General features: G+C 42.5%; 1 protein-coding gene and 2 long non-coding RNA genes across 3 annotated transcripts in view; 1 reads left to right on the forward strand and 2 right to left on the reverse strand.

The window, feature by feature from the left end:
* MLYCD (malonyl-CoA decarboxylase) overlaps nt 1-3,127 on the reverse strand; it is a 19,167-nt gene extending 16,040 nt beyond the window's left edge. The window contains exon 1 of the mRNA XM_020801940.3: nt 2,423-3,127. Coding sequence (XP_020657599.2) covers nt 2,423-3,022 — 600 coding nt within the window. The 5' untranslated portion in view covers nt 3,023-3,127. The remainder of the gene's footprint in view (nt 1-2,422) is intronic.
* On the forward strand, nt 19-11,300 carry LOC140702170 (uncharacterized). The gene is made up of 3 exons (XR_012081235.2): nt 19-205; nt 1,269-1,364; nt 4,506-11,300. It is a non-coding gene; the product is annotated as an uncharacterized LOC140702170 (long non-coding RNA).
* Nucleotides 6,780-15,030, reverse strand: LOC144584413 (uncharacterized). The gene is made up of 2 exons (XR_013538640.1): nt 14,177-15,030; nt 6,780-11,616 (listed from the first exon to the last, which is right to left on the reverse strand). It is a non-coding gene; the product is annotated as an uncharacterized LOC144584413 (long non-coding RNA).
* Nucleotides 15,031-15,237: the final 207 nt, after the last annotated feature.

Genomic DNA, 15,237 nt, shown 5'->3' on the forward strand with positions numbered 1-15,237 from the left:
TGCAATCCATCCTACAGTGAAATATTTCATAACCATGCTATCCAAAGAACAGAAAAAAATGCTCAGAACCTAGAAATATTTGAGGCTTGAACTACGGTGAAACTATACCCAGAGGTATTTCCATACATTGGAAGCCAGACGTAAATCACCAACAACCCATCTTATTCATATTCTTCTGGAACTGATTACAACTCCAGCAGAACAGGTAAGCTCTTCTGGTACTCATGCACTGGAAGCTGGTGTTTTGTCTCCTGAAAGAAGGGAACAGACAAGCTCACCTGGAACATATAAGACTGATGGGCTTATACAGCCTGCCTGCCACCTGTGGACAAGCTGCATTGTCCCTGAGCACCACTAGAAAAAGAGAATGGTGAAGCAATGTTATACCTAGAGACCCAGGAAAGGTTTCATAAGTTGGAATCAATCCGATGGCACATCATTATTCTACTACCAGTAGTTGTGATTACACAATGGGACTGATGGACAGTGGGTTAAGGGCAAACAAGGCAAAAAGTTTCTTCATACAAAACATAGTAATTTAGGGAACTCACCACCAAAAGACGCAATGATAGCAACTAGGACACATGGCTTCAAAAAAGAATAAGGCAACTTTGTGCAGGAGGGTTCTAGATGGCCACTAGGCACAATGGTTACGTGGAAATTTCAGGTTGTGGCCCTACAGCACTGAACTGATTAGATAATCATGGGCAGGAGCTGTTGTCTTCATATGCCTTCTTCTAAACTCTCAGGAACTGAGAGCTATGAGTAAAGAAATTGGAGTTTACACAGTTGTAAGACACTGCTTCCCTTTTATCTTCATGCAAATCTGAAAGTCTCATATGTGGCACACTGTTGTTAGACATCAGACTGCTTGCCTGATCTAAGAAAGTAGTACCACTGAGAATATATACAGTGCAGTCAGTAGTGTCCAGAGATCAAGGGGATACGAATTCAAACTATTACTTATTCCAGAAGCAAACTCACCAACCTAGCTTAGAGATACAAATACAAATGAGAAGACAGAGAAAATGATTATTTTTAGTGAGCCCTTGTGAAGGAAGGTTGAAGGTTTGTTTTTTTATGGTGATTTTAAAACAAACACGCACAAAAACTTGTAACAATGTTTAAGAATGCCAGTGTTCCACTTTGATGACTTTTCACTATCAAGCACCTTTTAAAACCTATCATTTTTTCTATACACATTGCTTCTGCACAGGAAGGGGAGCTTCGTAAAAACAAACTTTACCCTACTCTCCTTCTGCCAAAAGGTCACCTGGGTAACTATTGAAGGCCCAATCTATCTACTTCACAGGACTGTTGTGGAGACAAAATGGCCAGCCACAGTGGAAGAGAGAAGAAGCCAGGTAGGATATTCTGGATTCCTCAGAAAAAGAAGAGAAGATGACAAAATTAATACAATAACAAGCCCATTACAGTGTGATGATAAAGGTGGTATCTGGAGGACCTACAAGTTTTATTCTGTTAAGAAATGGGGGGGATTATTTTTCTGGACCCCAAATCCCAAAACTGCATACCAAAAAAGAGTAACCATTCTACTTTGAGTTCACACAAGTCTGTGAACAGGGCTATAAACTCCGGAAGACTCCACATGAACTGGTCTGCCTCTCAGATGTCCCAAAAGTATTTGCAGCTGCTGCTGTTTCAGGCAGCTGCTCTCCTGCAAAGGCCGGTCACCAGCTCAACCTGGCCCGCTAAATTTCTTCCCTGATAAGGGGGAAAACATTGAATAACAATGATAACAATAACAAACAACTGACACTTTTTGGTTAAATCTTGTATCTGTTATATAATACCAGTCAATGTTTTCATAATTTCCTTTCTTTGTGCATGTGTTTCACATTTTATAACAAAACATCTCGCTTGTGGATGAAACACACTTAGCCATTGGGACTTTGGGAGCAATACCAAGAAATTTCACACAATACCATAAGCCGTGGCAGATCTCAGAAATCACACCAGCAGTGCTACAAAAAACCGGCAAGATTAGGAACAGCATACATACTGCGCCGAGATATTTAACAGATACTTAGTTTTGTTGGTTAAAACATGTATCTGTTACAGATACAAGTATCTGTATCTGTAACAGATAAAAGTTTTAACCAAAAACCTAAGTATACAAGTATCTGTAAACTTGTATCTGTAAACATTACCAGTCAGTGTTTTTGTAATCTTGATTGACTGTGCCTGGTGTTTAATAATAATAATAATAATAATAATAATAATAATAATAATAATAATAATAATAATAATAATAATAATAATAATAATAATAGGGGAACGGTAGCCATACCAGTACACACACACACACACACATACACACACACACGAGGGAGAGGACTCTTTCTTTCTCTCTCTCTCTCTCTCTTTCTCCCTCCCTCTCTCCGTCCTCCAAGGGCCTCACCCGGACATGCGGCCCTTCGGCCTCCCTGCCGGCCAGGGCTTCGAGGAGGTCCTTGCGGAGGTCGACGAGGAAGCGGAGGCCGCCCTCCTGCCTCCCGAGGTGCTGGAAAAGGCCTCGGTAACGGGGCGTGAGGTAGTAGCGGAGCCGGTCTTCGGCCTGCAGGAGGGCGCCGGGCTCGGCCTCCTTCGCCCCCTCCGCTTCCCCGCCTTCGAGGGGCGGCTGCTGCTGCTGCTGCTGCTGGAGCCGCAGGACCTTGGCCCCGAGGTCGGCCACCCGCCCGTGGTCGACGCCGAAGTCCCTCGCCAGCCGGCTCAGCAGCTCGGCCCTCGGCTTGCCGCCCTCCAAAGCGCGGTAGTAGCGCATGAACTCCGCCCCGCGCTGCTCCAGAGCCGCCCCGGCCGGCGGCGCCGCTTTCTCGCGGGTCTCGTAAGGAGGCTGCGGAGGGACCGCCCGACTCAGGGCTTCCTCCATGCCGCCTGGGCCCGGGCAGGCCTCGGTTGCTATGGCAACGGCACCAGGCCGCGGCCTACCGGAAGAGGGGTGGGAGAGGAGCCGGAAGAGCCGCTGCGACGCCAGGCGGGACCCCCCCCAGCGGCGCATAGTCGCCCTAGGCTTCCCCTTGTGAGGAGCGCGCACAACCTCGAGTCCAAGACCTCGGCTTTTTTTTCCCCCTCTGTCAGCGGGAGGATTGGGGGGGGAAAAAAAGGAAAACCTCCCTTTGGCCCCTTTTTTGGAGAGGAGGTGGAAAACAAAGGAGGTGACTGGCCGTCCTCGGAGGGCGGGCCTCCCTGCGGCCAATCAGAGGAGGGGGTGGGCGGGGTAAAGGCGGAGACGCGGCTGTGCCGCCATGTTGAGTGTGTCAAAACGCCAGCGAATTAGGTGCCGCTACTATATTGAGAAGGGCGTGACTGAAGTCTGTGGAGTGGGGGGGGAAAACACCACCCAGAGCAAATAAAAACATGAATCTCTGCGTACAAATAAGGATCGGTGCCTTTTTGATTCTGAAATCTGAACAATTACAAGGATGGGTGCAAGGAATGCAAATACACTTGCTCCTATTAATACTGTATACTAATTAATTATTTCTCAAAGATATAACTGTGTTTTCTCAGAATAACAATATTAAAGTTTGGTAAACTAGGCTGAGTTGTGGGGAAGGAGGAAACAAACATACGCCAGAGTGCCAAAACATGGATATATAAACATGGATGCAGAGCTTCCTCCTCTCTCTGCAGCTGCAAAATGCTGGACAAAATAGTTAGAAACACAAATCACATCTGAGTCCTTCCCTTTATTTGTTTATTTATTTGCACACTGTTTTCCTTTAATGTGGGTGTGTTGAGCCGTGAAGCTGGAGCCCACTTACAGTGGCTCTAAGAGGGCTTTCAAAATAAGCGAGATGATTGAGGAGTGCACTTTACCAATTCCACTCCCCCAGTGAGCTTCCATGGCTGAGCCAGGATTCGAACCCTGATCTCCAGGGTCCTGGTCCCTCACTCCATCCACAACACCACAATGGGAATTCCACCTTTCTTTAATCAATTTTATTTATATTATTGATATGTCGCCTTGGGAGTCAAGGCGGCACATAAATAACAATTAAAACTGGACAATAATAATAAATTAAAATATCCTACAAAACTACATTTGCAGTCTTTGGGGGAGATCTTGGGTTTTATGGGAGGCAGAGCTTTAGCTGTCACTTGATTTTCCTTAGGCATCGGAAGACGTAGTCCTTACCTTTTCCTCAATTCAAATAGCAGACCTTGCTTTTTATCCTATGAATGCTAAATAGGAGATAAAGTATCTGCTGTGGTGTTGTTCAGGCCTGGGAGTAATAATAAGAGGGTCCTTGCCCCACTCCATAGTCTCCCCCAGAATTGCACAACTATCCTGTTTCAATCTGCTTTCGCATGTCAGTCCAAAAATAGCACATGTTTCTGATCCTGTCCCCATTGCCTGATTGTATTGCACATTTCTGCAAGTTGTGCTGCATTTTATTCCATTGGCAACTTTCTGGAAAGCATTATGTAGCTTTGAATGTAAAAAAGTGTTGGGTAGTTCATTCCAGTTTGTTTTCCAGCTAAACGGGTTTGGTGCTTCCCAGAGTCAGCATCTTGGCTTCCCTGCCCGATTTCCTCCAGATGCTACCTCCAAGTGGACACCCACCAGAAGAAGCCAAGAAACAAACCAACAGGCTGGCGGTTCGTGCCCATCTCTACTGCCTAGACTTGATCAACAACCTTGTCTAAGGAATCCACCCAACAAAACTGATGTTCGGCTCTGCTCAGGACTTCTTCCAATTATTCCTCCATTGCCCTAGAAATGCATATTCATTATGGAAGATCCAGACAGTATCTTCAAGTGAAGCACTCCCATTGTGAAGAAACCACTTTTGTTAAAGCTAATGAGAAGTTGGCTTTATATTATATCTCAGGGGAAAAAGGAACTTTCCTTCAGCTATCACATCCTTTAATATTAAAAAGAGACTGTTAACATTCCTGTACAGTATAAATATTCTCTCTGCTAAATGGTTTCAGGCATTGTGTATTGCAAATATCACAAATTTTGGATCATTTACATTGATCACCATATTTAAATAGACCTCTTCTATTTCGTTATCATACTTCTCGTGCAGGTCCTCCTTCTCTCTCTTCTTTTATAGGACCTCTCCCTGTTCTGTATTTTATTACACATATAGGATCAGGAAGAATAAATATATTGAGGCTGTGACCTTAACAGAGGCGGTGTCCAGGATGTAGCTCAATGGTTGATAAAACTATTGTGGTAGGTTTGACTAGTTGCAAACTCTCTTTCTCAGAACATCTGGACTCGAAGGGTTCAGAGCCTTGAAACCATTCAGACATTGATTGCTGGATGACATTTCTCCCTGCCCTGTGAAATTTCTCTTCTCCTCCCTCCACCTCCCTTTCCAAAGAGTCTCCGTTTTTTCCAGAGGTTAAAGTTCTGTTTGTAGATTCCAGACCAAATTAATTTCCACTGGAATGCAGGTCAGTGGAGTCAGGTTTCAGAATAAGTCAATAATTTGGCCCAGCTATCTGCAGTTTCCCTGTCACTGGAACATAACAGCAGAGCGGTTAAATTAACAACTCAGTACAATGGAGGCAAAAAAATTATGTCTGAATGTTATCCTCCTCAGAAGATAAATGACCTGAAGCCCCTGAAAAATCAAAGTCCTTTATTACAAGAGGCCTGACATGAAAAAATCGGTTTCAAGACTGAGGCTCTACATTGTCTCCCAATGACCTTAATTTCAACCTTTTAGGGCCAATCTTCTCATCCTCTTGACTCCCTGAAATTGAACCGCCATAACTAAATTGGCCTGCCCTGAAGACTTAGGTGAAGCACATGACAAAAGCATCTACCTAGGCACCACACACACACACACACACACACACACACACACACACACACACACACACACACACGAGAGAGAGAGAGAGAGAGAGAGAGAGAGAGATTTCTTTGAGAGCATTTTAATGGGAGACTACAGACACTGACTGTTCCATTCATAGTTGCATACAAGAATTTCTTAAATACTGTACAACACAGAGAGAGTCACCCTATAGCCCCATTTGGTTTTGCTTTAAAAAGCAACGAGCCCACATGTGTTGTGGAGAGCACATGACACCTGCTCCCTTATGGTATCCCTTGAATCATGGAAGTAACCATGTCTTAAGAGAATCTGGAAGTTGAGTCATGGCAACTGGACTTCTTTCTTGTTAGGTTTCACTCCTCATCCAAGTACAGTGGACCCTCAACTTACAGAATAAATCCATATTGGAATGGTGGCTGCAGGTCGAAAAGTCTGTAGGTCGAGACTCCATTGACCTACAATGCATTGAAAATCGATTAATCTGTAACCGGACGTTTTTTGTTCCATTTTTTCCCGGTCTGTAGGTCGATTCTCTGGCTGCAAGTCAAACCTAAATTTTGCAGCCAGAGAAGTCTGTAACTTGAAAAGTCTGTAAGTGGATCCGTCTGTAAGTCGAGGGTCCACTGTAGCTTCTTCAGACTGAGGAGAGTTGGTAGGCGATCCCTGATAATATCCTCCAGGTTGGTTTCACTTCTCCCTGGTCTGAATAGGCTCTCCTCAGACCGAAGAAACTACAGTATACTTGGATGAGTAGCAAAACGTTCCAACCTACAGTAACAAGAAAGAAGTCTAGTTGCCATGAATCAACTTCCAGATAACTTCACCTGGATGACTGAGAATCATCACAGATATATGTCTGAAGAGAATATACACAGGTTTCTTCCCCTCATCAGCCAGAACTCCTCCAAATCAGAAGAGGCTATACGCCCACCTGGCAAATGCGACATAAAAATTATGGGGTTTTTTTACTACAACAAGGAGTCATTTATTTGGATTATGATCATGGAGGAGGCAGGCTTTAAACTCCATTTATTTCCCTCACCTTCCATAAAGAAGGGAATGGTTAATACTTACACGTGCTCTCTACCTAGAAACCTGTGGAAAGGGTTGCCATAAGTCAGAATCAACTTGATGGCATGTACTTATTATTATTGGGGTCAGGAAAACACAGGGATTGAGAGAGCAAATTTTTATTAACTGGAACGACAATTCATTTGTCCCATCTAAATTGCTTCTGTTAGGGCTGTGCTCCAGATCCAAATTACTAACTGAATTAGCCTGATTTGGAGTGATTTTATGAGGTCTATATTGAAGCAAGATGGTCAGATTTGTTTCCGGAATGAGAGTGAACGTACAAAGTAATGTGGATCCAGAACACATTATGGGTCATAAATCACTCAGAAGTTGTTGCGTTGCTGTCTTTTTTAAAAAGTAAACTTTAAAGGAGACTAGTTTGGAAAGCCATAAAGTGAGCTGTCTGAAATCTGGAAAGTTTAGGATCCTCTTTAGGATTCATCATGTCTCTGAATTTCATTTACTTTAGTGCAGGAGGAAAAAAAAAGATCGGGATATTTTGATTTTCCTATGCAAGTTAGTGGGAATGTTTACAAATCGATTTAGATTATGTCGGACAAATTGAATGGGATCAGTCACAAATCAATCCAGATCAAATCAGGATCCTTTCGGAAACCTCGGGACGGCCCCTGAGCCCCAATGGAATCCAGACCCAGCCTTCCTTGTACTTCTTACCATTAGTTCTGAATGAGAACTATGGAGCTAAATAACAGAGAGGGAGACTTGAGTCATGGGACTTGCTGTCAAGTCAGACTTAAGTCACACCGGTGACACAACTTGCATTGGTTTGTTCCCCCCCCCCATGGCGCACAGTTGACTCATGACTCAGCACCTACCCACCTCTCCCTTTTTCTGAGAAAAAGAACTTGTTTCTAGTAGGGACTCAGGCTTGGGTCTTGGGACTTGAGACTTAAGACCAAAGACTCAGACTTGGGACTCAAGACCCAAAGGCTTGCCAACATCCCTGCTAAACAACACACCTGGAGCAGTACGATGCATATAAACCCACACAGCAGTGTTCAAAGAGCCATGCCTATAAACGTGCCTAGAAACTGTTGTTAAATGCAGCCTGTGTTGTGTTTTTGTTTTTTTGTATTCTTAGCATCATCCGTACACTTCTAAGCCGCAGCCAGTTTTGTGAGTTTTGTTGCTACGCCCATGGGTATTTGAAAATAAGAAGACATTATTATTACAAAGAGAGACAAACGATGCGTATGTTAGAGGCTGAAGCAATTACAGAATCTTTTTGACACCTAATTGCTCTTGTGCTTCGCTCTCGGAATCAAAGGCTTTTATTCCCCCGATGCTGTTCCTTCTTTGTTTTATTATATTTTTTTATGCGGATTAATGAAGACTTTCTCTACACAAGTCAGACAAATGGAATTGTCGACGTAGGGTATTGTGCTCCTCCCTTTCATCCCGAATGGCAAAGAGCTTTATAAAGATGATTTAATATGCAGCCATGCTTGGGAGCTAGGTAAACACCATAATTAATACTAATAGGCCTTTTTGATGTGCTTATGAGACAGCTGCCTAGCTTACAGATGGATATCAAACGATGGGAGGCTACAACCACTTTTTCAGGACCAGTTTGCTTTCTCTAGGCTGCATCACAGAATGCAATAATTTCAGGCTATGTGCTCAGTGTTGGGCGTCATTTTCCAGTGATGAAGGAACATGGAAGAAAATTGTGTGTTTGGCTAAGGAATTTTTGGAAGAAAATTTGGGCTGTTATTTGCTTTTAGGCCATGTTTAAGGCTCTGCTCCTAGTTTATAAACCCCTAAGCTACTTGAGACCTAACAAATTGCTTTCTTTTTAGGCCCATTTGGGTCATCTGGAGAGTCACTTCCTTTAACTCTTAGAAGTCTACTCTGCACCCATTTGATGTTGGATATTTTTAGCAGAAAAGCAGAGACATCACCTTGCTGCCAAAGGGCTGCATAGTCAAAGCAATGGTTTTTCCAGTAGTGATGTATGGAAGTGAGAGCTAGACTATAAAGAAAGCTGACCGCTGAAGAATGGATGCTTTTGAATTGTGGTGCTGGAGGAGGCTCTTGAGAGTCCACTGGACTGCAAGGAGGACAAACCTATCAATTCTGAAGGAAATCAACCCCAAGTGCTCACTGGAAGGACAGATCCTGAAGGTGAGGCTCCAATCCTTTGGCCATCTCATGAGAAGAGAAGACTCCTTGGAAAAGACCCTGATGTTGGGAAAGTGTGAAGGCAAGAGGAGAAGGGGACGACAGAGGATGAGATGGTTGGACAGTGTCACTGAAGCTACCAGCATGAATTTGACCCAACTCCGGGACACAGTGGAGGACAGGAGGGCCTGGCGTGCTCTGGTCCATGGGGTCACGAAGAGTCGGACATGACTTAACAACTAAACAACAAAAATTTAGCTTATAAATACAAACAAAGAAAGGTATAGTTTGGTTGTTGTGGGTTTTTCGGGTTATTTGGCCGTGTTCTGAAGGTTGTTCAGATGCCAGCCACAGAGACTGGCGAAACATTAAGAAAAACAACCTTCAGAACACGGCCAAAGAACCCGAAAAACCCACAACAACCATTAGATCCCGGCCGTGAAAGCCTTCGCGAATACAAAGGTATAGTTTGCAACCCAATATGAAGAGGAATGCTCCCTAGCTTATAACAAAGTGTGCCCCTTCAGACTCCAACTCCCATTAGTCCTAATTATAACAGTCAAAGGTAAGGAAAGATGGGAATTTAAATCCAACAAGATCTGGAGGGGTCATCTCATGAACCCCTGACTTATAGGTATGTACCAGACCTTGTGAGATTACTTTTGGTGATGACAGTGTCTAGAATCCACCCAGTCAGTAGCTTTACCAGGTTCTGTGGTGTATGTAGTTAGTACTTAATACACTGCTGCTGCTATTGACCACAATGATGTTGAAGTACTTGTTGCTCTGATGTAGGTGGGGCAGTCGGTCCCCTCTGGATTTATAGTCTAAACTTTAAAGGATCTATCTAAAGTTCGGAACCCATTCTAGGTATAGAATTCAGCACCTTGGACAGCTGCTGTACATCAAAACTTGTGAACCCTTACAGAAGCTCATCTGATCCCCCAATCGACTGTTATCAATACCACTGGATAAGAAAGCTGCACTACAATATGCTGCTTTCTTTGAAGATGCAAGAAATCTTGAAAAATAATCTGCATTCTGTTCATGTTTATGCTGTGCCAGCCTTCTGCTACTCATTCCTATGGGTCTGTTGTCTCTCTCCCTTCTGCCTTTTTTATACGAAGCTTATTCTGTTTGCCTTTTAATTGTTCCACCAATTAAGATGTTTTAAATGGGCTCATCTCCATGCCTCAAATTAAGCTGGTTTTGTTTTCAGCTTTTCTTTCAATTATTCCTGTAATTAAAGCTTCCTAAAAGCATCATGAGATGTATGAGGTGGGTGGGGTGGGGAAGCCAGATCCATTCTCCGTTGCAACTCCTTTTAGAAATTGCAGGTACAAAGGAAAAGGCAACTTTTGTGTAGTTTTTAAAAGGAAGAAACATTTCTCTCTCTTTTGGAACAACAGCCTCTCATTGGGGGAAATGCTACCTAGGGTGTCTAGAGAGCACCCATTTAATTATGCAAATCTGGTCTTAGAAGAAAGTTTTAGAAATGCAAAACCTCCCTTTCACATTTGAAGCCAAATGTTTTAATGAAGCCAACTTGCTTTGTTATTCTGCTCATCAGCCGACATCAATTTAGGTTTTTAAATATTTGATTAGATCGAGATGGTTCATCCGAGCTGTATCATGGGAGTTGAAGCTCAAAGCAGTAGATCTTTCACCAGGAAGACTTTAAGGCAACAAGAACTAATTTTCTCCAACACTTAATGACTTGTTGTAGACATTGCCCTCAAGGTGAGCTAAGATTGATGCCGGGCTGGCATGGTGGAGCTAACGTGGTCTAGCACAGTGATTCCCAGCTTGGGGTCTTCAGATGTTGTTGAACATCAGAACTCCAGGACGTTCCCCACCAGAATGGCCAACAGTCAGGAATGGTAGAAGACTGAAACGTCATGACAGCCAAAAGTTGAGGGCCACTACTGTAGAGCAGGTCTGGGGAACTTTTTTCACCTGGAGGTCGAACTCCAGTTTGGGAAGGATCTCAAGAGGCCATCATTCCAACTAACAGGTATGACAGAGGGTGCAGAGTGAGGGCAGGTGTACTTCTTCCCAATGTGGACATTTTCCTACCAAGCTATATGCTTAGTAAGAGAGAGACAAAGATGAGAAGGTTCCCATGTATTTTACATCTCTAAATCGTTCCAGCAGCATTGGCTGTACACAATATTGTCCGTCATAAGAGCCTTTTTTTAAAGGTGAGATATAAGAATGGCACAACTGGTTCAAAAAAGATACTTAATGCCTTATAGAACGAACAAACGAATGAACAAACGAACGAACGAATGAATTTTACAGAATCTTATTAAGAATTCCCAATTTTCTCTGATACATTGACTTAGAATTTTTTTTCTCTAAAGATGCCCCTATTCACTCTGAATCCTCTTGGGTCCCCAAATCCTTAGAAGGAACAAAGTCTGATATATTTCTGTAATTCTGTAGTAAATTCAGTCTTCCAAAAAATTTTTAAAAGGTCTTTAAGAGTTCTTCTCTAAAAATGAGACATAATGTATTAAAATATTCCGGTTTTACTTTCATGCTGCTTTGTTCCCTTTCTTTCTCTTTTCTTTTTACAATCCTGCAGGAGGAAATATTTGGCTACAGTTCAAATGCAATCCATTCCTCTGATAAAGTAAAACAAAGTGGGCTGAACCAGACCTTGGCATAGCTAGTCATATTCTGGCTTGGTGGGGAGGGGGCAGGGGCAGGCGGTGTCCTTTTTGCACAAAACAATTTTTCCACACACTGCGTTAGACTATGTGTAAGTAAGGTCCCAATTAGAGAAATCTTAGCAACTCTCCTGAATTCGCCTCAGAGTAAGTCCCATTGATCTAATTGGGCCTTACGCCTGAGTGAACATATATAATATCACACTGTTCAACAGTTGTGAGGAGATTGTGTAGATCATGTGTGCATAGTGTAAAAAAGTTGTATGTTAGTTATTATTTTTATTAGGATCAACTATAAGTTTTCAGAATAGCCAAGCTTCTGAGTTCTCCAAAGCTTTTCAGCAGGCTATGAGATGACAAAATTTCTATTTTTAATCATGTTGTGAGAGGCTTCCGATTCCAATTTTAGACAAGAGGCAAAAGAAACAAAAGGAAGCAAGACAAAATACTGTATAAGGTTTAGTAATACATCAGCATTGCTCTAGGAATGTTGACGTAGTATCGGTTCCTTCTTTACATCTTTATAATAAGAATCAAGTGCCGTCAAGTCAATTCTGACTTACGGCAACCCATTTCCAGGGTTTTCCAAGGTGGAGAATATTTAGAAGTGTCTTCCCATTCCCTTCTTCTGGGAGCGCCCTGGGACTGTGCACCTTGCCCATGGCCATAAAGGGTGGCTCTGATTATAGGAGGCTCCGAGGGGAATCAAACTCCCAACCTTCTGGGGCCTTCTGCACTCTACCTACAGTTTCGAGTGCATTCTCATTGCTGGGAGAGGTAAAATCTGCATTATTCAAGGACTCCCCCTCGCTTTTCCAGTGAATTTGCCCCCAAAGGTTATTCACACACCTGAGCAAAGGTACATCTGTATTCACAAGACCAAATGCTCTTTCAGCACTGCTTGTTTTCGTGGCTAAGCACAGGTGTGGGAGATCCATTGTCCAGGCAAACAAAAGTGGTACTTAATCCTACAGAGCCGCAAAGTTTTTAACAAGTCCATTTTGGCACCTGTCCCAAGTAAACTGTTAGTTGTGTCAGGAGTTTCTTAGAAAAGTGTCATATCTTTGCTCTTCTCACGCTGCGACGGGTCAGAAAACAAAGTCAACGGCAGGAGAGCGGGCTAACCAAATTGGAATCTAAATCTAATGAAGAGTTGGACAAATAACCGTTAACGGTGGTTTCAGAAACGCTGACAGCTTAATTAAAGTCTTTCCTGGGATACATACATGCCTGCATATCAAAATTATGAGATATGTGCCTGAAGAGTGAAAAAGAGTTGGAATCAAGTTGCTTGGAAAGTAATGTGCCTCATCATCATCTTAGATGGTCCGAGAGTGCCACCGGCAGTCTTAAGTGACCACAGAGGGCTCGAAGTACCAAGGGCACAATGCTCGTATTGTGGAAAAAATTAAGAAGGAATGGTCCCAGAATCCATAACTTCAAGACTGAGCATGCAGCAGGCATAAGAATGCAATCAGTGGCATTAAATTGTGAACTGCCCAGAGAGAGTTTTGTGGTGATATATAAACAGCACACTTTAATATCACTGATATCTATATCTATCTATATATTAATCTATCTTAAAAAAATGTGTCTCAGGGAAAGTTGTCATCTAGTCTACAGTAGTTTTCTTTTGGCAAATAATTTTTATCCAAGTTAAAATAAACATGCATTCATTTATATTCCCAGATATAAAGAGGAATAGTAAAGCCTAATCCAGGTTTAATACAAGCTAATTAAGCCCTGGCATACCAGTTCCATAATGGTTTTCGTTCTCCTTCTAACAAAATGGCCAATAAAACATAACCAAGATCCCTTTCAGGTCATACAAAAGAGGTGGAAGAGGAACACTAGAAGGCGTGAAGGCAGGAGAATGGGGACTAGAAAAGAAATAGAACCGAAACCCACCCCATACTGCTCTGCAGGCAAAGTCTCTCAGCTAATTAGCCCATAAAGGGAACACAATTCATATTGTACCTTTCCTATCACCAGTCATTTGCAATTGAAGGAAAAGAACAAGGGAAGATCTAATACATGGCAACAAAGGAAGATAATGAATCCACAAGGTGAATGTCAAAGTTATTTGTTACATTCCTCAGAATTTGATTATTAGAAACTGAAAAAGAAAAATCTCTCTATTTTATCTATAGCTATCTGTTTTATGGCTGGGCAAATATCCTCTGATTGAGGTAGTGACCTGATTTGAGGATTCTCATTCAATTTTGACGGGTTTGGACCCAATCTAATTCACATACAAGTCCAAACCAAACGTTCAGGGACCCAGACCTTCCCACCTCCCCTTTGCACAGAGAAATTAAAGTGCCTGCTACCATTACTTTTCTCTGTGGGTTTTTTTTAAATGGATAGGCATGAAATCTGGAGGCATGATAGGTCCCTAAGAGAAGAATGGGTCTGCCAAATGTGAGGCCAATAGGTCCATGGATTTTCAAGCTTGTTGTTGTGACTTACCATCAAGTTGTTTTAACCATTAACCATGCTGGCTGGGGTTTGAGGGATGTGAAGTCCACCATGTCTAAAGGGCCCAAAGGCTCCCTCCCACTCATCTAAAGGGAACCTGTGCATTTGTGTAGACTGGATAGATTTCATACTGGGCAATGATGAAAGTATTTTCCTCCACTATTAAAAGAATAGAAACAGTTATTTTTTAAAATAAAAAAAAATACCTTGAGATGACAAAATGAAAATCAAGTGAGTTAAAAGCTCCCCCACCCCACTCGCTGTGAATTTGCTGTAAATGCTGTACCTGGTGCTAAAACAACTCTGAACTCAATTTAAACCCAAATGTACTCATTGCAGACCAAGAGGGTTATAATTTTCTCTAGCAGATAATGTCCTAGCTGCGAAAAGGAGGCGTAATGAATGGAAATGTTAAGACAGGGAAGTGAATGCAAAATCCATGATTACATTTGGTTTGGGTAATAAAACAGCACATAACAGGGTAGAAAAGTGAGGGTGGAAGGACGTTGAAAGGAAGCTGGTCAATTTATTTCTCTCTTCCTTTGTCTTCCCTCTCCACCTGCCTCCCGCAATGAGAATTAACTTTAAAGTACCTGAGAAATAGACAAGGCTCAGCTTACTTGCTTAAGATGCTTTGTCAATGAACTCTACTTTGCTGCCCAGTTTTGCTCTATGGAATGAGAGATATTTCCTTACCAAGAACCAAACCCATCATTAGGGCTGAAATCTCATTAATATTCCAGAGATGGGGTTCGGACTAGTTCTGCATCTGAGAAATCAAACTCAAAAACAAGGTAAAGGCTAGCCTGCAACTTGCAGAAAGTAAGAAAAGTTCTTTGTTGTGACCAACGGGTTGCTTTCAAATTCTGCATTCTGCATTCCAACACACTGCTGCAGACTTTTGACCTGCGGTATTTAAGGGGAAGTTCATATGCTCTTCTCCCTCTCTTGCATGGTAGACTGAAGCGGAAGAAAACATTTGGAGAAAAGTTCTTCCAGTATTTTCCCACAACAAACACAATGTCTCCATTATACATTTCTCACCAATCAGG

Source organism: Pogona vitticeps, chromosome 10 (genome assembly GCF_051106095.1).
Source record: "Pogona vitticeps strain Pit_001003342236 chromosome 10, PviZW2.1, whole genome shotgun sequence".
Lineage (NCBI taxonomy): Eukaryota > Metazoa > Chordata > Lepidosauria > Squamata > Agamidae > Pogona > Pogona vitticeps.